This window comes from Melospiza georgiana, chromosome 2 (genome assembly GCF_028018845.1).
Source record: "Melospiza georgiana isolate bMelGeo1 chromosome 2, bMelGeo1.pri, whole genome shotgun sequence".
NCBI lineage: Eukaryota > Metazoa > Chordata > Aves > Passeriformes > Passerellidae > Melospiza > Melospiza georgiana.
Window position 1 is genome coordinate 13,206,264 of NC_080431.1, and position 26,721 is coordinate 13,232,984.

The 26,721-nt window shown below is 35.6% G+C and overlaps 1 protein-coding gene across 1 annotated transcript in view; it reads left to right on the forward strand.

The window, feature by feature from the left end:
• NCAM2 (neural cell adhesion molecule 2) overlaps positions 1 to 26,721 on the forward strand; it is a 279,378-nt gene that overhangs the window by 242,789 nt on the left and 9,868 nt on the right. The window contains exons 16-17 of the mRNA XM_058019203.1: positions 20,718 to 20,922; positions 25,352 to 25,471. Coding sequence (XP_057875186.1) covers positions 20,718 to 20,922; positions 25,352 to 25,471 — 325 coding nt within the window. The remainder of the gene's footprint in view (positions 1 to 20,717; positions 20,923 to 25,351; positions 25,472 to 26,721) is intronic.

The following is a 26,721-nucleotide window of genomic DNA, read 5'->3' on the forward strand; positions in this document are numbered from 1 at the left end:
AGTTGAGAAAAAAAATGTTATTTCTTTTGCAATGAATACCAACTTTAGCCTTTTATAATTATGTAAACTATTCTGTACTATTGCCATAGCTGCTGTAGCAGAGAAACTTAATTCTCCTCAGTAAATGATACCATAGGTGGTCTCTAGACATTCAAGTAAAAAGTAGCTTAGTTAATTTAATTTCAGAAGGAAGATAGAGCATTTCTCTCTAAAAAGAGTTTTATAGGTGCTTAGGGGCTTTTTCCTTTCAGTGCTCTAACATAACCTCTAAGTAGTTGTAAGAACTCTGTTACACTATTTAACTTCAAGTCTTCTTTATGTGAATCATTACTGCAATTATGATTGTGGAACTAATTAGTTTCCTTGACAACTGTTTTTTCAAAGCCTGAAAAAGAGTGTGAAATTCCATCACAAGAACATTCTGTAGGCAATTTTTTAAAGTATGTCAGAAGACATTTAGAATCAGTGGAACATTAGTCTTCATATTCATGAGTCAGCACGATTATCTTGTTTTGAAATGACATAATATAACTATGATATAACATTATACACACATATACATAATGCTGCAAAAATATGAGTGTAATCTATTAAAACACGAGTTTATGTATAAAATGCTTAAGTTTGAGTAGAAATATTCTGATGCCAGTTAACTCTGATGATGCACTATTTGTTTGAGGCTTTGGTATTAACAGCTAGGTGTCTACAGATACATTTTAAACAGAACATAGGCAACAAAAATGAAACTGAGTAGACTTTTGTATGAAATCTTCATCATTTGTCCTCTGCTCTCTCAGTAACTACATTAACTGACATTTCCTTTCATATTATTAATGCAACTATTAGGAATGCCTCTAAGAGTCCTGAAGGTGTTCATCTGTATTTGTCCAAATTTGTGGCACTTCAGCTGAACTGAGTGTTTATGTCTGGTCCTAAATTTAAAGAGAAATAAATCTGCAGACCCTATGTATGCAATCTCATGAATATTACTTATCCCAAGCATATCTTGTTGGTTAACTACATATAAAAAATACCCTGGTGAAGTGTAGCAAGCTAATGCAATAAATCAGGGAGGTTGAAAGAAGACTGAAGGGTGATGGAAGCAAGGACATGTTGGCTGTCCTTCAGTGTGCACTTAATAGGGGAATAGGAGTAGTCACAAGAACTAAAACCCTGCTTCTAAATTCTCCAGAAGGAGCTTGTTTGTGCTTTCAAAAGCCATTGGATATCAGGCAGAAGTAGCACTCCCTGGGGACAGGAACTGGGAGCCAAAACTCCACTTATGTGAATATACAGCTCCTGTGGGCACTGAATCCGCAGCTTCTGCTTCCTAGTGAAGTGTGCAAGTACCAGCTCCTGGCTGCAACTCAAATCCCATGGCAGCACAAAATGATGATCTTCCAGTAATAGTCTTAGGTCTGGGAAGGAGCTTGAGGCTGCAAACTGCTCTCTGGCATCAGGGAGGTGCATAAATGAGACAGACATTCCCTTAAATTTTCATATGGTTGGCCTCAGCAGCCTCCAAATGTAGATCTACTTATTTCATAATGTATCTTCCTAGGCCTGTGACACACTATCCCTTCAATGAGCCACTTATATTTGTGATTTGTTCCTTACAATTTGTAATCCTTGTAATAAAAGTGTCCAGATTTTCTAAACAGTTCATCAATGGAAACTTGCACTGACTTTGAGAAATGCCAGCAAAAAACCTTCTTAAAACATATTTATTCATGTGTGTGTATATATATATTCATACATATATATATACACACCATTACACCATTTTCCTTCCTACTTTTCTGACTTATTTTTTGTGGTTACAATTCTATATCTGAATTTCACATTTCACTTAGGCATATGGACATGCATTTTAGACTCATTCTTGGAGAAAGAGTGACACAGTCTTAGATGTAGTATTTTATGTGTTCCAAAATCTCACTAGGGATGTCAGTTGGCAACACTTGCAGACAGGTACAACTCCGACCTCAGTGTGTTTGCCTCTGAGTGAAGTATTTATCACACTTTTAGTGCTGATTTGTAATGTTTTATAAAATTTGCTTCTGGTTTATCTATACTGCTAAGCTTCTAGCTCTGTGGGATTTTCAAAGGAGCAGAGTGCTTTAGTTTTTCATCCACATTAGGAGAGCATGCACTAACCTCTGCAGCCATAAAAGCCCCTGGGAGCAGCTCAAGTCCATTAGCTCCTAGACCTGATTCTACACCCCCTTTGTTTGGGCCCTTTCATTTTTTCTCTACAGTGAGAAAACAGAGATCCTGTCCTTGTACCCCACAGCTGGCACAAAAGTGACCAAATCTGCTGTCATCCTGAACCATTACAGTTGCAGCCTAAAAACACATGTTGAGGTTAATACTAAATCTCAAAAGAAGATGGAATGGAAGGTGCTAAAAACGATCCTTTCTGATAGTGTTAAGTATATTTTCAGGAATTACCAGCAGATTTATGAAAGTGCCATTTTCCAAAGGCTCTATTCCAGTCAGTGCTGTTACTTTGAAAGGCCAGTAGATATATTAAAAATGGTTGCAAGTTGTGTTTTATCACATTTTTTTTTTCTTCCTCACTAAAAGTTAATAACTTGGTGCAATAGTGGGAAAATGAAAAAAAATTTGGATATAACAAGAACCTCTTAGATCTATTTTTCTTACTTTGTGATATTGGTTGTTTGAGATTTTTTTGTTGGTTGTTTTTTTTTTCCAATATTGCATGAACTCTGAGTGTAATTTTTTATTGTCTGAAAATGTTTTAATCCCTTGAACATCTCACTTTTTTTTTTCTGTGCATGTGTATCACCACACTTTAAATCATGTACTGGGAGGCAAAAGAGGGACAAAAATACATAGTATTTTCTCTCATCACTACCAATGGCAAAGATGATAATCACCATGATTTTTATGAGTAGTTTTTCCATAAACACCCTGGGATCTGCAGTGGTCTTGACATGAACGCAAAATAAAAGCAGCTCTTTTCATTGCTTCAAGTATGTGTGTATATATTTGGGGTTGCATTTATATATATACACTTTATGATGTATTACTAGAGCTTTTGAGCTATATGGACAGAGTTTTGTTAGAATGGAAGCTAATTTTTTAAGCCAGAAACTCAAAATTACTAATTACAGCAAAACAGAAAGAAGTTTCCCTGGTTCTCACAGTTTTCATTCAGGGCAAGTATTTTTCTTAAATTTTGCTCTCAGTCAAGCAATCAGGTGACCTTTTGAGGATATAAATAAATGCTATATGATCTCATCTGGGTAGCTGGGGTAGGTTTTTTTTTTGCCACCTCCTACAATCCCAAGAGCATATTCCCTTGCTGCAGCCTATCTCTCATACCCATTCAGCCCATGGGCTATGTGGGTGCCCTGGCACAGTTTCCCAAGCTCTAAAGGGCAGTGCTCCCTTCTCTAAAATGTTGACTTACCTCTGACCATATATCCACTAAGAGAAGCCAAAAAGCCACCTTCCTCACTCATGTTCTGTTTTCCACCACAAAAGAGTGCAACATTTGTTGACTGACCATTCCTATGGGCAGACTTCCAAACTGAACAGCTCTTGTGTCCTTTGAAGCACTTTTCCTAGATTTTAAATAATTTCATATATGTTTGAGATTAGATTTTATGTGATTACAACCAAGTTCAAGGGCAGTGTATCCCATGAGAGCAGGCTTGCATGGCCAAGGCCTCTGCTGTGGTTTCCATTAACCTTTCTTGCCTGGAGAGCACATTGCTGCCTCTTGTTGAACTTGGTGTCCAGTAGGACCCCAGGACCTTTTCTGCAAAGCTGAATTCCAGCTGGGTGCCCTTAGCTGTGAACTGGGAACCAGGATTGCTTTTTCCTGGGACAGGGGTTTGTATTTCCTCTTGTTGAACTTCCCAGTGTTCCTATCAGCACATTTCTCTGGCCTGCCAAGGTCTCTCTGTGTGGCAGCACAAGTGTCTGGTTCCTCAGCCACTCCTCTGTGTGCCATCAGAAAAGTTGCTGTGTACTCAGTGCCCCATCACCCAAATCATTAATGATGTTGAACAGTATTGAAACCCATATTGACCCCCAATTTGACTCTTGGTGCCTATTCTCAATTCTAGGAAATTTCATCATTAAAAGTTAAATTAGAGGAATTATGGGGACTTTTAGTCTTCTTTTGTATTCTCTTTCCATAGAAAAAGCTATAAAGGTTGCCAATAGGTACTTGAGCCAGGGTCAAATGTCATCACTTGTGGCTTACAAATTGCCTGCTTAAATCTCCATAAAAATACTGTAGAATCTTTCAGGAATGGCCTGATTTTAAGCCTATGTTTTGTGACTACCCTGCCTTTCCATGTGTGTGTGTGTACATTCATAAATATCCATCAGTTTGTGGCTTCTGAAAACTTTTGGATATAGCTGACAATTTCACTAAATTTGTCAGAGAATGTGGGCTTCAAAATTAAAGCATTCCTTCTAAATTCTTATCTGAAAATAGAAGTAAAATTCTCTGTAGTGCAGTAGGAAAAATGTTGTATTAAACCCTCACACGTTTCTAACAATTGGAATGATTTGGAAAAGACTAGTTTGAATTTTCTGACTTTTGATCCTTAAACCAACCTTGACAGCCACCTTAAATTTAAACCACAAAAGAAAAAGAAAAAGCACAGAAGAAATTTGAAGGATTTTCACAGGTAAAATTTCCATCCCACAGATCTGAAATTTTAAGTTGGTAATTAGTGTCTCTTTTGTACGATTTTGTGCATTACAGGATTTCTCAGTCTGTCTCTACAGATCTGACTAGTTAGGGCTTTAGCTAAATCTAAAATGAAGAACAAAATGCAGGAGTGAAAAAGGAAAGCCTGTGGCATGTCAGTCCCCTTGGAGCTCTGATCATATTCCCAAGGCAAGGAAGAGCTGCAGCATTATCCTTGTGAAGTTACCCAACTCATTTTCTCATAGGCTGAAGGATATTGTAATTCCATAATAAGAGTTTGAAAATGAAGGCTTTTGTCTGACTTTTGTTCAGATCTTAATCCTGAGCCAAAAGTGTAAATTAAATTCTTCAGCCGATATTGCTGTGATGAAAGAATAATTTTGTTATTTTCTGAAAATGATAGAGATATGAAATGTATCTCTGAGGTCTCCTGCTTTGAGGAAAAAGGTTGGTAGGACTCACACCAATCAGATTAATTAGCATCCAAAACTTCAGAAAGGTAACAGCCCTTACAAAACCTATTTGGTTTTGTTTTTCAAACCAGTAGTAGAATTTTCTGAGTAAGAGCCATTTCTCATCAAATCCTGGAGATGACCATTGTTGAAAGTGATAGGGCATGTTCTTGCTCTAGGCTCAAACCAGCTGTTTGCTCCATTCCCTGCAAAGAATAAAGTTATTACATGAAAAGGGATAGAAATCCCTCACTTAAAGTGATAGAACTTATTTGATATGAATCAGAGAGAGAGACAAAAAGGCTTGCACCATCAAAAATGTTAACAGAAAAAAAAATAATAAAATGTAATTCTTATGGTACAGCTATCACAGACATTAACTACCACTGAATAGCAGTGGAGCAGCAATCAAAGAGCCATTGTGTATTCTCGGAATTTCTGCTTCAAAAGGAATTTAATTTTTTTCTTTTATCATATGAATTTTAGTTTGCTTTTCTTTTTGAAAGCTATGAAGAAAAAAGAAAATCACTTTAGATGTTGAATGTTGAAATGCAAGCCTACACTTTACATTTATTATTTGTTGCAGGTAATTGCTAGCATTAGGATGCTTTGTAATTAAAATATCCCTGAGTGCCAATTAAAATATGAAATGCTTAGGTATATTCTCTAAAAATATTTAAAACCTGAATTATTGAAGTAAATGTGCAATTTTAATGTGCTCAAGGGTTTTTTTTTTGTTTGTTTTTTTAATTTGTTTGTTTGTTTCTATGAGTATATGGACCAAACTATTTAAGTCTTAAGAAAAAGAATTGGTTGTGAATTTTGAATGGCTTGAACACAATATGTATCCCTGGAAACATCACAGTAGAGATATGGCTGAGGATGGAATAATGTCCATTGTTCTTAGTTTTCCAATTGTCCTTAGTTTATTTATATTGCTGCCTTTTCTACTTGGTAGTTATCTGCATGAGATAGTTATGCAGGTATTTGTGCAACAGGGGCATTTCTGTGATAAGATAAAGCATTGGTTAAATATTATGCATACAAGAATATATATGGCTTTATAGTTTGCTTTCATTTGCTTTATAGTTGCTTCCACTACAATTTCTTAAATCAGTTTTAACGTAAGGATTTAACCAAGGTTATTGCTTATACTGAAATGCAAGGTTTTGTACATTTTCATTTCTTTTGAAGTCTTTTTCAAAATATTAGTTTAACACTGATATTAATCACTACCAACATAACTATCATGTCACTGTAGCTGGGAAAAAAATCTAGTCAATACACTATATATTGAATAAATTTGACTCTATTATTTGCCAAAAAATGAACCTTCAATATAAATATTTGTAGAAAAAATATATTCAAACTTTGTAATTGTAACCAGACATACTGTAAGGGTGTGAATATCTAAGAAGCTTATTTGTTCCCACTTTAGTGCCAAAGTCAATATCTAATTACTGAGCTGCATGTGTTAATTGCACAGGTCATTCATATTTTAATTGGACCTGTGTCCATATTATTGAAGCCAGTTTTCCTGGTGGCCCATTGTGATCTCCTACAATAATTCAGGAACAAGATAAAGCCATTAGCAAGGAGAAACAGATAAGTTTGTCTCTTCTTGTGCATGACTGAAACCTTCTTTTTGTCTAATTATTGACACAGTTCTAGTTTCTCCTTTCAGCCTACAGGCTGGTGTTTCTCCTTGCTTTCAATACTCCTTGCTTTAAACAGTCAGTAGTCTCTATTTCTGAAAGTTACAGGACAGTGTTACATGGCAGTTTTGTGAGTTCCAAGTGCCTCCAACATAAAAGTCAAAATTGTATTTTAGGTTGGACTTGGCTGAATGGTCTCAGGGGGAAGCAAGAAACTTGCTTCAGGTTAAGCGCTTAAATAAATTGTTTTAAAATTAGACCAGTTTGCTGCTTTGATTGCTGAGGAGGACCACATTGCTGCTATGGAGGTACACCTTTTCCACAATTTTAGTATTAGATTATATAGATTTGGCTGGGGTACTTCAATGGTTGCCATTCCATCTATGTTTTACTCATAATTTGATGTTTTCGTTAGAATAATGTCTTTCAAGTGACTGTCTTTGGCACAATGTAAATATTATTTTTTTTCTTTTTTCTTTCCCACTGTCACTTTTGTTTCCTTTTGATACTTTCTTTTTCATGTCATCTCAACTTTTCCACTTTTTTTTTCCTAAAATTTACTTCTTTTTCACACTCTTGATTTTCTATAACTATTCTTATCCACACAGACAGATGCTGTGAAGCTCCTAGACGTGAAAATGGAGGCCAGTCCCTGCAGCTGAATGCTGCTGTTTTCTCTCTCACTGTAGTCATAAGTTTCTGGTGCATGTTTTTGTACTGTTGATGATAAGATGAGCAATATGTATTCTTCCTCTCTCTCCTAATTTTTTATTTGCTGGAAAATAAACACAGACCTTATAAAATTTGTACTTTTCTATAGCTCTTCCAAAATTCCATTCCTAGTCAAGACCCAAATAGAGTAATTACTTCAGTCTGTGCATGCAAAATTATTCAGGGCACCTTTTGGAAGCCTGGTGGGTTTTGTGACAAATTCAAAAGATGATGCTTGACACTCTGGTCAGACAGAGCATGGAGAATCTGACTTACTGAATTTGATCAAGGTGGTTTGGTTCTATTTTCTCAACTAGATTTTGATTATAAGAAATTCATGCAGAGACCTTACCATTGTCAGTCATATGGCTTTCCAGCTACACCACCAATTCATCTTCCAGGAGAGTATTTTCATTTTGTACTAATGCTGTGCAAAAATTTTTTCCTTTCACTGGTTCCTGACACAAGGTACTTAAAACTTTATGCTTAATAAAAGTGGTTTAAATCCAGGCTGGATGGAGCTCTGAGATACCTGGTCTAGTGGAAGGTGTCCCTGTCCACAGCAAAGGGTTGGATGATCTATAAGGTCCCTCAAAACCCCGGCCATTCTGTGGTTCTGGGAATACAGACATGTTTTGTACTTTCTAATGCATTTTAACAAGCATGTCTTTCCTAACCAATTATTTATGAATTGTTTTAGTTCGTAGTTGTTAATTTAAAATACTCTTTCTGTGCCTCTCCGCAGACATGCCTCAGCACATAAAACAGGTCCCTGCCCACCAAAGTCACTTTGTGTGGCTGCAAAGGTGCCACATTTCATTTCATGGCATCTGTAGGACTTGGAAGCTCCAGGGGTTCAATTTTGACCTGTAGTAAAAATGGAAAACCCATTATTTCCTGGTTTATATATGAAAAGCATGGCTTATGAGGTCTGCAGCAGTGTGTGCAAAACCTCAGGAAAAAGATTTTATTAAATAAGAGTCCATATATATATTTTATTACATATATTTGATTTTAAAATTTATGTAGTTGTCTAGGTTTACGGTTCATTTCTCTGTTGCATACAGAATAACCCAAGAAAGCAATGCACTTTAAAACTAAGGCAGAGTTAAATATTTATTTTAAGACAGCTCCCTTCAAATTGTTACTTAATATAACAAACATGATGAATTACCTGTATATGATGATTTTTTCCTCCTTATAGTTCATACCTTTTGGGACATAAAAAAAGTTATCTTACAAATTGGAAATCAATTGGTCAAATTTAAGTATCTATATATCTTCACTCAGTTAAAGAATTTTCTTATTTCTAAGAAATAATGATGATTTTTGCCAGTTTTGAAATGTTTCTGGAAGCCTTTCCTTTAAGACATAAAAAAACCCCTATCCTCATCTAAACCAGCTTACAGTCATTTTAGAAAATTGGACTATGTCACAAGTAAGGTGTCTCCAGTGTGTAAGTCTATGGAATAATTTATTGACGGAAATACTTTTTTTAACTAGTTTCCATATTTAGTGCAATGAAGTGGCTGGAATTGAAAAGATTGCTATCTAGAAAACATTAGTTTCATTGTGACCTGCAGATAAGCTCTCACTTAAAGTCAAGCCACTGTTCTATCCATGGCCCTTGCCAGTGTGTTCTGTCACTTTGACTTAATGTTGTGATGTTATTTAAAAATTAATTACATTGATGAGTGCCTGACATAGGGTGGTAAAGAAAGACATTTTCTGCTCTAATTTTGTAGTACTTGAAACTTTGGGTTCCTATTTAGGGCCACTCAGGTGAAAGCCCATTTTTCCATGCCCAAAAATTCTTAATACATATATTGAATTTGTAATTTAGTTGTATAGGTGTTCTTCCAAAATATACTATTTATTTTTTGAAATCATTACATGCTTATTGAACCAAGAGATGTAACTAATGAAGGCTAGATGATATTTTAAATGAAACTTTTCATCTTGACTGTGTTACAGCAGATTTGGAATTGCTAGCTACGCATAAGTTACCAAACACTTTCAGATCTGAGAACATATTTTCAATTGAGTATAACTTGGACAAATGTTGTTGCTAATGCTAGATTTGTTTTTAGTGAAAGAATCACATTGGTCAGGAACATTTGCAAGAGTTTTTCTTTTTTTTCTATTACCATTTCAAAAATCCAGATAGTGAGAAAATGTTTGTTGTTGTCACTACTGTCACTATTGCCACTATTGCCTTCTGTGGTAAGAAAATGGCAAAGATATCTCTACTTACCATCCAAGAAGTGGTTGTTAGCTAATGTTTAGTAAGTAGATGCTGTAGTAGATGTTAAGGGGGAAAGAAACCCACAGTTTAAGCATACTAAAATCCATTACTGGTAGATCTTTCTCAGTCTGCAGGAGCTCAGTGGTGCACAAGCACTGGGAGTCCCTTTTGGTCCAGGGGAGCAGCAAATTCTTTCTAGGGGCTCCTCTTTGCAGTCCCATCCCTTTTGCACTCTGATCCCACTTTGACTCAGGCACAGCATGCACATGAGGGAACAGCATCTTCTCTTGTGGACACACAGTTGCTGTTCTGCACAGTAAAGAAAATAAAATTGCGAATCCAATCAAAACTAATGGGCACCTCCCACTTGATTGAAGAGTCCTGAGCAACACATATATTGTCTCATAAACTGAAAAGTAAAATAGGATCCTATAAGGTTGCACAGACAGTCTGATCCCAGCATTTCCTTATTTTGTAGAGTTTTCCTAATTTTCTGAAACTTGAAACCTTGATGTGATTCTACTAAATGTTGTCTAATATATTTTCACCTTCTCCATACATGTCACTGCTCTTAATGTTTTTTAATAAAGCAAGACTAGACACCTACAGGTATGCAGAAAAGCAGAAAAATGAAAATTCCCATATCATTTTTCTACTCCAGTAAGACATTTGAAGAGCTCTTTACAGGCTATGAATTTATTATCTTAGCAAGTCATTCTAACACTGCAGATAAGTATATAAGAAGACAAGATAGGAATTAGGGCGCAGAGACTGATTGACTGTGAGCTCTCCAAACATACTGTGAAGGAGATAATGAAAAGCCTTGAGAAATTTTAGAAGCTAAATAAACATTATGAATGGCAAGTTGTCTTTTATCCTCAGTGTCACAATGCCAGTGGGATAAAGAGACAAATTTGGATCACTTATCTTTTTTTCCAACTGATAGTAGCTTCAGCTGGGAACTAGGTAAATTTGCTCTGTTAAGTGAGAGAAATTTTAGATCTGCTCCAATTTAAATTTTTCTGTGCTTTGTATTTCGAAGTTATCGAGTACTTTGAATGTGATCCTTTTCTTCTGGCCCTCATCTTCCCATCAAATTCCAAAGAGAATGGCTTAAACCAATATTGTGGGGATTATGTGGCTGCAGAGCCAGGCAGTTCTGGGCAGTGACCCAAAACCTCTGTAATGAGAAAGAAAAAGTGGAAGAGAATAATGTCCTTGGGTTGTCATATATCTCCTCAGATGAATGACTAGTACAGCTTTGTTTGTAATTCTCTTTATGAGCATTTCATAATTGTATCTTTAAAAACAATGAGAGTAGGATTATTTCACAGTGTTTTGTGCAATCTGTGTGAATATTCAGAAGATTTTGAAATCTTGGCTTCATACAGACAAGAATGAGGAAAAAATGAACAGAGACATTTTCAAATTAAATTATAATTCATAGGTATAGACTGAACAGCTTAAAATTGTAATTTAAACTCTATTAAAATGATAAATATATCTTTACAAATTGCATTCAATTTACTTATGACATTAGTATTTAAATGTTAGATAAGCAAATTTGTTCCTTTAAATGTTGTAATTGTAAAACATATTTTAGGTCTTATGACTGACAGTGTAAAATGTTACAATTTTTTTAACATTGTCACATATTTTGAAATGCTAATATTAAACTGTCTGTAACACTGAAGTCCTAAAATATGCTTTGCTGAGCTTGTGCCTTAAATCCAGATTGGTGGCACAGAAACTTAAAAAGGGTAATGATTATTCTGTGATATAGAGTATATCTCTAAGGAACAATATTTTTAAAATGTTCTGATTTACAACCTTTAGAGTCTAAGGCTGGCTTCTTTCCTAATCAGATTTTATTTGTTCTCTTTCTTCTTTCCAGAGTTTTGACAAGTTCTTAACATTTACAAATTGTTCACAAATCAAAGTATTTACATAATGTAGCTTCAAATGCAATCCTTTTTTTTTACTGCTGTAGGGTTATTAGAATATAAATTGCTGTCCCTCTAAATAGGAAAAATATTGCCCAGAAATAGACACACATATTGCATATATTAGGTATAAAATATAACTTCTGAATGGTTTTTGGAGGTGTACAAAACATACTATTACCAAATAACAAAATAACTTTCAATTTTTTTTTGTGAAAATATAAGGCCAAGAACTGATGTAAAAAATATTATATGCATTTAAAAGATAAACAGATATGGTGATTTAATTATACACATAACCTTATGACCAATTCTCAGTCAGTTTTCATGGTCTTACCATGTACTCTCTCTCCACCATGGAAACCTGCATAGGCACCACTCAAATGGGTCTGCAAATGTAAAGCTAATTAATTAAGCCTAAAAAAGCAATTGCTGGTTTTTCTTTTTAGTTTTTCTTTGTTTGTTTGTTTTTTGGGGGTTTTTAATGACATAATGGAGATTGTATACAATTTGTGATTGTGCTAATAGTTGTCAATTCTCTGTCTGTTTTCCAGTATGTTGATGATTTCTGATTGTTCATTTTTTCAGGAATTTTAGGAGCAAAGGAAAAAAAGAAAATGTTACTTTTAGAATGCAAGTTGAGTAATATATAGAGAAATGTAGCATCTGACATATAATGACATATAACGACATCACTGAAATCTTTCCTATATCTAGGGCTCCTTTATGCTTATCACATTTACTTTATCCATTAATTTTCTTCAGGCATGTAAGGAATGTTCAGTTTTTCATTGCTATATATTTATCAGACATATAAGTGATGGAAAATCACCTTTTCCCTTTAATGTCAATGACATCTTAATATAAAGCTGATGGCATCAAATACCAGGTGTAGAGCTGAACCAACTTTGCCTGTTTAGAAACAGTAGCTGAATGTGAGCTGTGCACTTGAGTGCTGTGCTAAGTTTAGATATTTACAACAAGAGCAAGAAACTGAGGTAGAAATCTCCATTTTTGTTCATTTATTATTGGGTCTGAAGTCCCAAGAAGCTGTGGTAGTAATGCTTGTCACCATACTACTGTTATGTTATATTCTTATTAACAGTTCTGTATATTTATTTGACACGTTTAACATTTTTGTAGAGGCAATTTCCAGTGCATATTTTATTTACATAAAGTTTTAATTTTAATTCATGTATTAAATGCCCATAATAGAAGCAAAGTAAATCGTCCTCAGTGTATGTATCCAACAGAATTACAAATGACAATACATACAATGTACTAAAAACTAATTTTGTGAAAAATATTGAATACACTGCAACATCTGTTTTTGTTTTCAAAAACAGTGTGAAAGGCAAGGAAAAAATCTGGATTTAAAGTAGTTAATTTTAATTTGTGACACATTGCTTATTTTTATCTTATTCATAATTCACTACCATTTTGCTCCACTGAGTTTTTCATGCATGCAGCACTTGTTGTCATCTCTGCTTTTTCCCTGAAGAACGTGTGCATGGTGTAACTGTGATGTCCCTCAGCACCTTTCCAAACACAATGTCAAGAAATATATGTAACTTCGTGTGGCTTTCATCTGTTGTTCAAAGTTCATTTTAGTTCATGCAACTTCTGTCTTCATTTTTTGTAATAAAGAAAACTGACTTAAAGCATTACTATCTGTATTTTCTTTATTGCTGATAAATGCTCTTTTTATCTTGTACTATCTATGTGATGTATTTTGTATCTGCAGAGATAATTTTTAGCATTGTATCTGCATTTTAACTATAGGGTTTTATCCAATAGTGAATATTTTTAAAAACCCAAACTAACAAAATACAAAAAAAAAATCAAAAAAACCAAAACCAAACAAACCAACAAACCAAAAAAACCCCACCCCACCACAAACATCAAAGTCACTAAAATTAGAATTCCTGAATTTTAAGTTTTGCTCAGATTAGGTGGCTGCCATGCTACTCACTAGTGAAGCAAGTATGTGCATTGTCTGTATAAATATGCAGCCTGAGCTTGATCCATTCTGATTTAATCTGCCTGATTAAGTTGTATCCCCAAAGGAAGTTTTAATACTGGGAAAAGCTGCCCTACCAAGCAGGACTCTGCTGGAAGTTGCAGTTGTAGCATTCAAACATTTTAAAGTAAAAACATGCACCATATAATGGCAGCATTTATAATATTAAACTACTCTTTTTGTAGCTAATGCTATAAAATAATTATATATTTAACATAATATTCCAAGCTTAAAACTGTTGTTCTGCTTGAATTTACATAGGTCTTATAGAAAACGCTGTCAAACTTGAAATATTTTCTCAATTTAAAAAAATCCTGAGATAGTTTGACTCTTTTTCAGATCTCCTGACTGCAATACTCTTCTTAGGGTTGTCATCCACTATAAAGATGCAAAAATTTCCCATGTCTCTGTGGTATATGCACAGCATGGTTTTGAATTCTCCTAAATGAAGCAATTAAAATAATTTATCCTTTTATGTAATAGCAGTACTGAAACCACACATAAGTACATATTCTCAATACTCACATCAATCTTAATTAATCTGCAGAGGTTCTTAGGAACTCCTCCAAGAGACAGTTAATCTGCTGTCAGTTTGAGTGGAGGAAACTGGGACACAGAAACTTATTTTTCCCAAATCTACTGAAAACCAAAACCTGGGAGCAGTGCTGATTCCATGAACCCACAGTGCAGCCTTTCCCTCTCAAGGCACAGGAGGACTGGGATCTCTCTGCCTGGGGCTTCCCATTTTTCTGGGGCTTCCCATGGAAGGAGGCAATGCTAAAAAATACCCTTTACTATGATGACTGAGTAAATATAAGGAAAAAGTTGCTGCTGCTGTAACTGGATAACTTTTAAGGCATATTAGAAATGCTCCTGAAGTCTGCTTAGGTAGGGATAGTTTGATCACGCAAAGGATCTCTTTTTTTTTAAACTTTGCTTTAAAAAATAGTAAATGGCAACACCATTTTCACAACACAGAATCCTTTTTGTAGTAAAGAAAGAGTTTTTTGGTATCCTTTCCCTTGTTATCCCTCAATGACCACAGACAAACTACTGTTGCCAGAAATACTCAAGCTGCTATTTACATTACATTTCTTACACTTAGCCATTGCATTTATGTCTATTAAGACACCTTCCTATGAAAAATGTTAAGGGCCATTAGAGGAGATGTGAATTCAAGTCCTACTTACTCAGTATCCTGAGAGACTCATAATAGAAGAGATTTTCCTGTAAAATTTAAAGGCAAAAATCCATTTCAGAAAATTTTTGGCAGGAGAACCTCAGCCATAATGAAGAAAAACTCCTTCACTTAGATAAGCATCAGAAAAGTGCAACCTTTTAGAGACACTTATTTCAGTAGCTCACATCTCTGTAACTGATAGTCCCGGTGGCACCACAGGCTCCCCTGACTCACTGCAGCTCAGACCTCATCTGAGATGGGGACACAGTGAAGAGCTGTCACTGATGAGCAGAGGAAAGGTAGAGGAAGCCAGTAGTACTGTCCCCTTATTTTCCAAAGTTGTGTGTCAAGTGTATCTGTCAGAGCACATTACTCAGTCCGGCAGCTCAGAGCACACATCCATGTGTTTGTCCTCTGCCCTTCAGCAGAATCTGTCCTAGCACAGAGTTGTAGGAAAAACCACTGAGGAAGAAAAAGCATTACAATTAATGTCGATTCTAGCCTTCTTAGCATCTTTTTGCATTAAGGAATGGGATAGAAAAGAATGCACCTTGCTGTCACATTCTCTTCTGCATCAAACAGTTGAATCTGCATCAGTAAATGTTGTGCAGAATCCTAATGATTTCTTGCAAGCTGATGTTGCAAATGTGATGATTTGGTTATTTCATTTGAAGGAAGACATTATGCTTCTGGGCATTTACCTGGCTCAAAAGAAAAGTTTTATTGATATAAATTGCTAAAAACAGGTCATGCATCTCTGGATGTGGCAAAGGAATGGAGCTTCTTTGGGTAGCAGGGAGGGATCCCTAGTTCTTTACTTCTTTTGGACAGGGACTGCCATGTTACTGTTTTACTGTTGACTGGTAGAAAATTTTATAGAGCTGTTTAATTTTTTGGTACTGCATTATGATTTTTTTGGTGCTCATCAATGGATAAAATTTTTTAAGGCCTACATTTTCTATCTCTTTACAGGTTCGGAGTAAGTATACGCATTTTGTAAGACTTTCAGTCTAGGAAAAGTTCCAGATCAGATATAAAATCAAAGACAATATTCAGAGGCAGTGAAGAAATAGCTGGGCATGTTTTTAAGGGTCAATATAAAAGTGTAGTTCAACTTGATAAACAAGAATGTTTTTTTCCTGCCATGACCTAGTGCAGTATTTCAATTTCACCCTCTAGTTAGATCATAATTTTCGAATTTTTACTTTAGATTGGGAGCAGTTTACTTTATCTTCTGATTGCTTTGAAAGAAAGGAAAATCATGTATCATAACTGTGCATCATGCATTTGAAGCAGCCACGTGTTGCCCTGTAAGTTAGAAAAGTATTTTACAGCATTGCTTTTTTTTTCCCCTAAGAACTCAAATTACTGTAAAAGGAAGGTTTGGATAATCACCTATCTTTCATCTTAACTTCCCATGCCTACTAAGGAAGAGGGAAGGGAACAATGTGCAAGAAGTTGCTAATGTGCTTTTTTCTCCTCAAAAAACTTAATATCACTGAAGGCGTGAAAAGGACGTCTGGCTGTCACCTTATCCAACCCCCCAGATTACACAGAGTGCTTGTTGCAAAGCTTGCAATTACTATTTTATTGTAGCTGTAAATAAATATATGCAATGTGATTCTGTAAGAGCACAGAGAAATTGTCACCTCAAAGGACAGAGGTTCATTTAACACCACTTTGATGATATTGATGTTGCATGTTTTGTTCCTGTGCAGAAGCAAAAACTTTATTTTGCCATATGTAAAGCAAACCTGTACACTGGCACAGGCTGCCCAGGGAAGCTCTGGATGCCCAAACCCTGGAAGTGTTCAAGGCCAGGTTGGATGGGGCTCTGGGTAAACTGGTCTAGAGGGAGGTGCCCATGGCAGGGGAGTTGTAATGAGATGAGCTTTAATGTCCCTTCCAACCCAAACCATTCTCTGATTCTGTACACACATACAGATGGAGATTCTCCCTTTTGACTTGCTTCCCTCGGAGTATCTGGTGCAGAACATTTACAGGAACTTAGTCTGAACTTACTGGAAATGTATCCCTTCACTTAGTTCTTTTCACTGGAAAATTTCATTTTATTTGCCAAAGCTCTTTATTCCTCACTCTCATCAAGTAATGATTCCTGAAAAAATGTTCAATTGTCTCATAAGAAATAATACCATAACTTATTCAATAAGAAGAACTTGAATATTGCCAAAACTTTCGATGACATTTGTAGAAACTTGCTTTTGTTTATTTTAGTTTATGTTTTACATTTCTGGAAGTTTTTTAATCTTATTTCCATTCATTGATGATCATTTCTTTGAAGAAGTGGGTGAAAAAAGTGTCTTTAAAATTGTCAGTTTCCTTCATCATCATGTCAAGGTATTACATTACTTATGCCACATTCTTTATGAAAACAACATATCCTTTTCAATTTAGCATATTTTTAAGAAATTACAATAAAACTCATTCAGAACTATGGAACTTATACTTCCCTGGTTTTATTTCTTTCTAACAAGAAGTGTTTTAAAAGGCCCTCTCTAGTTAGATAACTAAGACAGGTATACAATAAACATTTTCAAAAAGTTCCTAAGAACTGATTCTTTCACATTAACATTGAATTTTTATGGTTTGAAGTGGTTTTGTTCAACTAGGAAAATAAAAAGGTATATAATGCACAAATACTTTGTTATTTTAGAGCACAAAGTAGAACTATTATTTTGAGTTTGTTTGGTACATACTGGGAAACTGTAAAAACATGAAATATTTAAAATAGCTTCTGTAATACAACTATAATAACAACATAATAGTTTAATTTATTTTAAGGCAACACTTTCTTTGATAACAGCATTGCTTGTCAAAGTTGGTGGGAATACTTTTTGTAGTATGACATTAGTATTTCATCCTGTCACAGAATTAGAACTTCTGTTGATGTCATAACATATAAAGAAAAAATTCACATTGTTGTGAAATTACATATATATTAGGATATGATTTTTGAAACCAGTGACGAGAGCCCTTAATCTGCTTTAAAAGTTATTTGGATTAGTTTTACAGCTGATTTTGGTGGAAGTAGGTAGGCAAGTACAAAATCAAAGCCACTCAAGAAAGAAAGGAATTAAGCCACAGATAAACTTCTAAAAAATTAGTTTTGTATGTTTTCGTTAAGATAAAAGATAAACCATAACACAGGTAGATTTAAAGAACAAGGCTGTCCAGTTTCTATCTGTTGTCAGAAGTACATCAGATCCTCAGACAGGCGAGAAGGCTCATCACAGCCATGCTTCTCACCTCACCTCTGGATTTGGCCACGTTACTCTCACCTTTTGGGGCACAGAAAACAAAGGAGAGAAATATTGGAAAAGTGTTGACAATTTTAATAAATCAGATTTATGAAACAGAAACCTGCAGGCATAAAATGGTTTCAAGTGGGAAAAACATGACTTAGGACTGGTAGAGCAGTAGCAAGGGTGGGGAATGCTAAGGTAAAGTAAATCATCAGCCATGAAGAGATGGAGAAATATGCAGCACCCATACAAGAAAATCTAAAAATAAAAAAAACAGTGTTCCACTATGACAACTATGGCAAAACTAAGGAGCAATATTGTGACTGTAAACATTCCCTTCACTCTCCTGTGAAGATACCTTGTAGTCATTTCTGCCGCTGGATCATTTAGAATGATAACCTTGACATTTCACAATGTTCCAAGGACACTGAAAGTGCTGTTCACAGCAGTGGAAAAAATATCTCTTCATAGTAAAAACTTTCTAACACTTTATTAAGAAAAAAACCCCATAAAACTAAACCAGTAAAATGCCCCTGAATTTCTTTCAACATTTGGATTAAATCACGCTAATTTTTCTCCTTCACATTCTAGTTGATGGTTGAGAAGGTACAGAGATTCACCCTATGAGGTCTCTAAAGGTGACTATAGAATTTACTGGTATTAAAACAATTGAAATATATGATCTTTTTAATAAATTGGAATTAAATATCTACTTGTATCTTTCTGACAATTCATACTGGCAAAAAAATTGCTGAAGGTTACAAAGGAATTCACCAAATATGTGGGTGGCTATAGGAATAAAATAAGTTTGGAAAGATGTATCAGAAAGTATAATATTTAAATAGGAATGCTGTTGTTTAAAAAATAAAAAATAATTTAAAACATCAAGTTTTGGCATTGCTGATGGGGCAATGCATAAATGATAAATCATTTCATTGATGCACCGTTATTTTTCTAATTTGTGTAGTGGTTTTAAAGTCTTTCTGAGCAAAGGAAAATAACTTTGAAATAATATGCCTGTTTTTCTGCTTATCCATCCATGGAAATATATACATTGAATCCTAGCTTGTTGAATAATAACATTGTGAAGATCATTTCTATAATAAAACAACCCATACAACAGACAATGAAGTCAATTGCTTAAGAAGTAAAATCCACCCCTTCTTTTGAAAAAAAGTTTTCCATTTTAGAGTTCTAAACAAAGACTAGACAAAGAATATATATTCATTGATTTAAGAAAACTTTGAAATTACATTTGAAGTGGTAAAGATTTTATTATTAAAATTGTTTAAGTGGAAATATGAAAATCTGTGCTTAATCTGAAAACAATCTATAGTGTATAGGAGAGTAGGAAGAGAAAGAGAAGGATGATGATATTAGTAACCCAGTGAAAATATTTATATTATATTACATTATGAAATTGTTTGGTGTCTGTTACAACAGTTCAAGTAATCTCTGGCAGAATAATCTTGCTCTTATTTTGGCAGCAGGCAGAGCAGCCGATGGAATGTCCCAGTGAGTGGTGCTGGCTCGGGCATCACTCAGGACCTGGGAGGGAAGCAATGCTGGTGTGCATCACCCAGGGGCCAACTCACCCGGCTCCACTCCCCTGGGGTTTAATGGACACAGTCTCACACCAGGAAATTGTCACTGGCCAATAGCTAAGCTCGTTTGGCGTCTTTTTGAATCAGCTGGGTGCATGAGTTTTTTTTTCTCCTAGACCATGATCAGATACAAATCCTCTCCTCTATAAGCCCCATCTGAGTTCATGGACTCCTGAGAATCACACTATTCAAAAGGGTTTGTAGCATTGCTGTCATGGGAATATCAACCGAAGCAAAACATTAAAATATTTTTCCTGAGATCTGTAATGAAGTGAAATTAGCTAAACATCACCTCTCAAAATTCAAACACGTAAAGCAAGATCAGGTGTGGAATGTGTTTATTTTGAAGTGTATGATTGCATTTTCAAGGTACAAGACTAAACAAGATGAGGTCCTGACCTTATAATCATTTGACAATATGCATATTTTTCCCCATATTAAATTATTTAAGACTAAGAGCGTGCAACTCTTTGCAGATTAAATAACTTATTTTTCACTCTAATTCAGAATATTGCAAGCATAAATAATGGTTTACCAGTCTCTTAAACTTTTCAGTAATTCTGCTTAGCATCACTGTTAATTAATTGTATTTGAAATGCAGAAAAGATAACTTACATCAATGTTTATGTTGAACATTGAAAATATTTTCCTTGGGCTGCTTATTCATACTCCTACTCATGGAATGTTAAGATGTGATATTATTTAATATTATTTAGTGCCATTTATTTTTTTTAACTTACTGGAATTTTGGCATTTGGAAAATATTATGCTAAAGAAATGAGGTTTTTTGTGATTTTAATCAGGTACTATATATAATCATCAGAACCATTTATTTCCAATAATTTCTGAATGGCTCATTCCTTAACATTCTTTATTCTCCTGACCAACAGCTTAGAAAATTACATTTTAGAACTAGTGTTATTAATATATCTTAATTTTCTTTCCTTGAAGACACTCTTTTTAATGGTCTTGGACTTGGTGCTGTCATTGGCCTGGGAGTGGCAGCCCTTTTGTTAATCCTGGTTGTGACTGATGTTAGCTGCTTCTTTGTACGGCAATGCGGATTGCTCATGTGCATCACCAGGAGAATCTGTGGGAAGAAGAGTGGTTCAAGTGGGAAAAGTAAAGAACTGGAAGAAGGAAAAGCCGCTTACTTGTGAGTATTAATCACGTGGGTTGGAAATATCCTTAAAAGAAAAAGTTGGCTGTCCAACTTACATTAGCTTTATGGCCATTTTGTGGTGTCGCAAAGGGAATTAATAAAATGCTTCTACTACTTGGAAAAGTGCTGCTCTGAAGTGTGTAGAGTTGTTTATTGCCTTTAAAAGAAAAGTTGAGACACAAAAAAGAAATATGCTGTAGCTCAGTTTAGGATGACCTCTTTGTCCAGCTCGACACAAAGGAAATCAATTGTAATTCAGTACTAGTTGGAGACACAGATTTGGTTCATGAGGAGCAGGTAATGGATCATTGTAACTCCATTTCTGCAAATCCATCTTTGAGCTGCTAACACCCAGAAACTCGGCCTATGTCTGTGACAGTGCCAGTAAATCCACGAGTGAAGGACATGGTATTATAGAAAATCCGTGAGGGAGTTTTTCTTCTTAGATATAGCACTTGATGGAAAGCCTTGATTCTTGTCTGTGGACTTTAGGAATGAAAGATCTTGTCGGTTTTTTTTCTTTTAATAGGAGTTCTGAGCTGGATGTAGGTGAAATGGTGATGGGAGATTGTTCTTTATAGCAACAGTCAATGATTGCTAAACGTGAATGGGAAATAATTGATATTGATTCTCACAAATACTCTTTTGTAGTGGCTACTCCATCACACAAATGTGAATGAACTGATCATTGGTGAAAATATGGTGAAAGTATGGTCTCTTAAATTATTAGAGTGGATAGTGAGATTTCTGGCAAAACAGTTCAAGTACTGATTACATAAAATAATCACACTTTAGAGTCATGACATTTACTGAGTTTTCAATAAGTAAACTAGAAAGAAGATTACATATGTTCCTTCCTTTTAAACATTTCCTTTTCTTACTAGGAAAAAAACCATAATTTTCTCATCCTGTTCATCTGGTAGGCAACTTACACATGCAGTGTAATATTTGAGAATGCTGTCTGTGTGTGGTTTAAATAACATTTGCTGGTCCAACTGCTATGTTACTCTCCCAATAATCAGGCTTTATTGTTCATTATCCTTCAGCTTCCTAGGTCCCATTCCTTTTCAGATGGATGTAGAGCAACACTAGATCTTGCAGCCCTCATTATTCATAGCTGAGCAGGTGTCTCCATTGTCAGTAGTGGAGGTGTAAGTGCCTTTCTGCGATTTAATTCTGGCTATTTGGTTTCAGGCTGTGTCTTTCTTAGGTCACTTGGCTACACATCTTGGTTGGGTTCCTCTTGAAAGGGGTGCCATTTCAGAAACAACTCCACAGGACAAAACCAGTTGTGAGAGGGCAGAAAAGTATTTATAATGCTTCATAATAGAATAAATTACGTAAACCAGCTATTTCCTAATTCTCCACATCTGACAGTGAGAGGAAGACTAGCAGTGTTTTTTCCATCCTGTGAAGCCAGCCTGTCCAGATCGATAGAATCAAGATGTGAAGCTTCTGGCCCTGACCCAGCTGTCCTTTCCTATTGAGCACAGCACTTCAGTTTATGCTGAAGTTTCCAATTCAAGGAGTGGCCAACTATAAATTGGTGTACAGACTATCCTAAATGGGAAGACCTTAGGGAGATAAAATTGGAAATGTCACTTGACAGCAGTTTATACCTTGCTATCAATGTCTTATCATCAAATGCTCTTCCAGGCTGTCCCAAAAAAGCACTGAGCTCATCTCTTGATATTAATTCTTCTGTTGCACTTCTTCTGCAAGAACAACTATGTTGTTTAATCATATTTCTTTCCTTGTCAGAATGGTCTTCAGTCAGTCAGAGCTTAAAATATTTGGGACAGTTCTTATTTTAGCCTATTCTCTGCATTAATAAACTGTCAGACTAAACTCCCAGGAGAGACCTGAAGAGTCAACATTTAAATATATGTAATGGTAACTGATATTGCCTAAAATTCACTGACATTTCTCTGTTTTAAATATGCTAGTTTACATTCTGGATTTTTGGGTGGTTTATGATATGGTTCTTGGTTACATTTTGTAAGCTATATATATATATATATATATATAGTAAATAATAATGTTCTATATATAATGAACAATGATGATATAATCCATGTAACACACAGAGACACTGATGACATAATGGATTTCCTACAAATCAATTTCCCTTCTTTAAAATTTGAAATGCTACAGTTTCTACCTTCTGTAAATATACATGACTGCTGGTCACAAGTAGCATTTTTTTAGTCCTTTTGTCATGCAACACTGTTTTTAAGACTGTAGTTGTATCAACAAAGAAAGAAGAACTCACCAATCCATCCACCAGTCCAATTTAGATCCCTAATATTTCCCAGGTATGAAGTAGCCATGAAAGTTGATTGCATCATCTACCAAAATGAGCTTTGTATCCATTTGTGTATCTTAAGTGTCACTTGCAGAGATAAATTAGCACATGAAATTCCGGAGTTTTTTATCAGACAGAAATATTTTAGATTTTTACCTATTAATTCTTATTCACACTATTTCTCTGTCTGGGCTACATTCTTATTAACCTACAAAGATATTCCTTAAGGATACCTTTCAGAGTATGGAAGAGTTTTCTTGATACTTCCTGTTGCAAAATCCTGTTTTATCCATTATCTTGAAGAAACAGTATGAAAATGTGAGACATTAAGTAGAGAAGAATTTAGCCAGGTTTTTTGTGTGGCCTGTAGCCATCTAACAGCTCCCTACAGCATCCCAGTCCAGAAAAAAATCTGTTAAATATAAAAGTAATTATAACTCAGTTTCCCTCTGTTTCTGGACTGCAGCTGGTGCTGTTCCAGGATATAGGAATAAAATATTTTCATCAAAATAAGGGTTTTTTGTAAATATACATACATACATATGCATATATACATATATATATGTATATATATACACACACATATATATGTATAGGTATACATAGGTATATGTAGGTATATGTAGGTATATGTAGGTATATGTATGCATAGGTACATATGTATATGTATGTGCATATATATATATATATATATATATATCTCAGGTATCATCTGATCTTTTTGAGAGCAAAACTGTATAAAAGTTAATTATTACTTTAAATAAGTATTGTTAATTCATATGTAATGTTAATACTTTGTGGCAGTGAGCAGATATTTCCAGATCTATTTCCAGATCACATCTGTATTTCTGAGAGCAGCCCTGGAGAGAAGGACTTGGGGATTCTGGTTCATGAAAAGCTGGATATGAGCCAAAAATGTGTGCTCACATCCCAGAAATCCAAAGGTGTCCCAGGCTACATGAAAAGCAGCATGACCAGAAATTCAGGAGAGGTGATTCTGCCCCTCTGCTCTGGTGAGAACTCACCTGGAGTGCTGCATCCAGCTCAGCAGTCCTTGGTAAAAGAAAGACATGGATTTGTTGGATCAAATCCAGAGAATGGCGCAAAGATGATCCAAGGGATGAAGCACTCTCTGTGAGGTCAGGCTGAGATAAAGATTTTTCTGAGTCCCTTTGAAAGGGAATTTATGAAAAAAGATGGGGACAGACTTTTTAAAAAATCAAGGGATGATGGTTTTGAAGTGAAAGTGGGTAGATTTAGACTGGACATGAGGAAAATCTGTTTTACCATGAGGATGGTGAAACATTTGAACAGGTTGCCCAGAGACAACCTGTAGATATTCCATTGCTTGAAACACTCAAAATCAGAGTTGAATGAAGCCCTGAAGAACCTGATTTGCTAGCTGCAGGGGCATTGGACTAGATGACCTATAAATGACCCTTCCAACCCAAACTATTCTATGATTCTTTGTTTACCAAGAAAATCATAATGACAGCACTCACTGCTCCATCTCCTTATAATTAATTGTGTCATTAGCAAAATATTTGTACATTTACTTACTTGAGAGACTAGCAGTTCCTCAAATGGGGGAAATATGATGTAGAAACAGTTTTTTCTATCTGCAAAAGCAGAAAGGCTTCAATTTTTACCACACAAGGGCTCTTTGCATTAATGGCAGCTGGGGTTGTCACAATCCAGGAGATTAAAGCACACTTTTGTGGTGTGTATACTCACATAACAGCTCTTTAACACTGCCAGAAAAGTTCAAATATAACTAGGCATCAAATCCAATCGTTATTTTACTAGGTTAGGGAAGTTTACATCCATTCCCATGAAGAAGCTGTCACCTTATTATTAGTCATAAACAAAATGCTCTTTTGAGATGCTAATTCATCATGTTTACAGAGTTAGGGAAGTAACCATGGATACAGGATGCTTTGAAGACTTCAAGGAATTGGGAACACGCTGTTAAATGTGTCTTGGTGGTGTTAGTCACTGATAATTAGTTCTGCCTTCTCTTTGCCAACTTTTGAGAGAAAGGATCTTAGTAATTTTTTATGTGCAATGTACGTGGTTAATGTGATGATAAGAGACTAAAACTCTTTTAATAATTTTTAGGAAAGATGGATCAAAAGAGCCAATAGTGGAAATGAGAACAGAGGATGAAAGAATCACCAGCCATGAAGATGGGAGTCCAGTAAATGAGCCAAATGAGACAACTCCCCTCACAGAACCAGAGTAAGTAGCCTGATATTCCCTGGAGTTTCACACGAGCTGATCTTGGCTGTGTGGACAGACTGGAAGTCCCACACTCTGAGGGGAGGTACACAGCATCACCAGAGGGGTCTGCTGTGGCAAGGCAGTGTGTGAGGGTAGGGTTTGTTTGATTGGTGTGGTTTTCACAATAACCAGCTTAAATCATGGTACTTTACCGACACTGGCTGAGCACAGCAGTACAAGGAATTTTTATTTGGTTGCACCTTGTCTTTACCACCTACCCAGCAATTTTTAACTGCCCTGTGGGAACAATCTCCTAGCTCTCAGGAATGCTCTAATTTGAGTCTCACATGCATCTTCACACACATCCTGAAGATGGGGCACAAGGACACTGTGCTCCAGAAACCCAGCTCCTCACTGGAGTGGTCCCTTCTTGCTTTCATACATGTAACTGAGAGCTTAGTTTGGTATTTAAGTCCACACAGTGGAATCGGATTAATTGTGCTGAAGGGCGGCCTCTGCTCCATTTCCTCACCTCCCCTTCCCGTCCCTTCAACATTCTCAGTACAGAAACCAGTTTGCAGTTTGCAGCCATGCTCACAGGCCCTGGCCTTCTGAATAATACCACCAGCCTTGTGGCCAGGGATGAAATTCCTGAAGAAACCTTCAAGTTTTCTTTGTTTTGATCCCTACGCTTTCCGCGTTTTGGGAAAATCTCTTATCTCATGACGTCTTCAAGGCATCAAGGTTATGAAGATGATTATGTAGTAAATACAGAAATTCACCTGTTGATAATTTGATGAAATCATAGTTCTTTAAAAGGAGAGGGTGTTCTTTCAAAACAGTCTTTTTATTTTCTGAAAATATGAAGAAATTTCATTTTTTGCCATTATGTAAAACTGCAGGAGACAGAACCTTTAATTAAAAAAAAAGGTTTGCTACCAGCTGCCATTGATATTTTTAGTAAATAGGGAGTTAAGCAGCAGCACATAAAGCCGTATGAAGAAGCTGTGCACAGAGAGTTTGAACTTATGATAATGAAATAATTATGCAATCTGTTGAGTGACTACCGATATGTTTGCTCTTCGTATTAGAATTTATAATAAGGGGCACAGTGGAAAACCCACAGTTATCTAAATAGTCAGGGGAATGTAGTTGTAAACATTGTACAAGTCCAGCAAGCCTTGGATATGTTAGTGGTTAAAGAACCTGGTCCGTGTTTGTTCATGATTCAAGACTATTTTTAGCACTAGATCTTGCAAATCAGATGT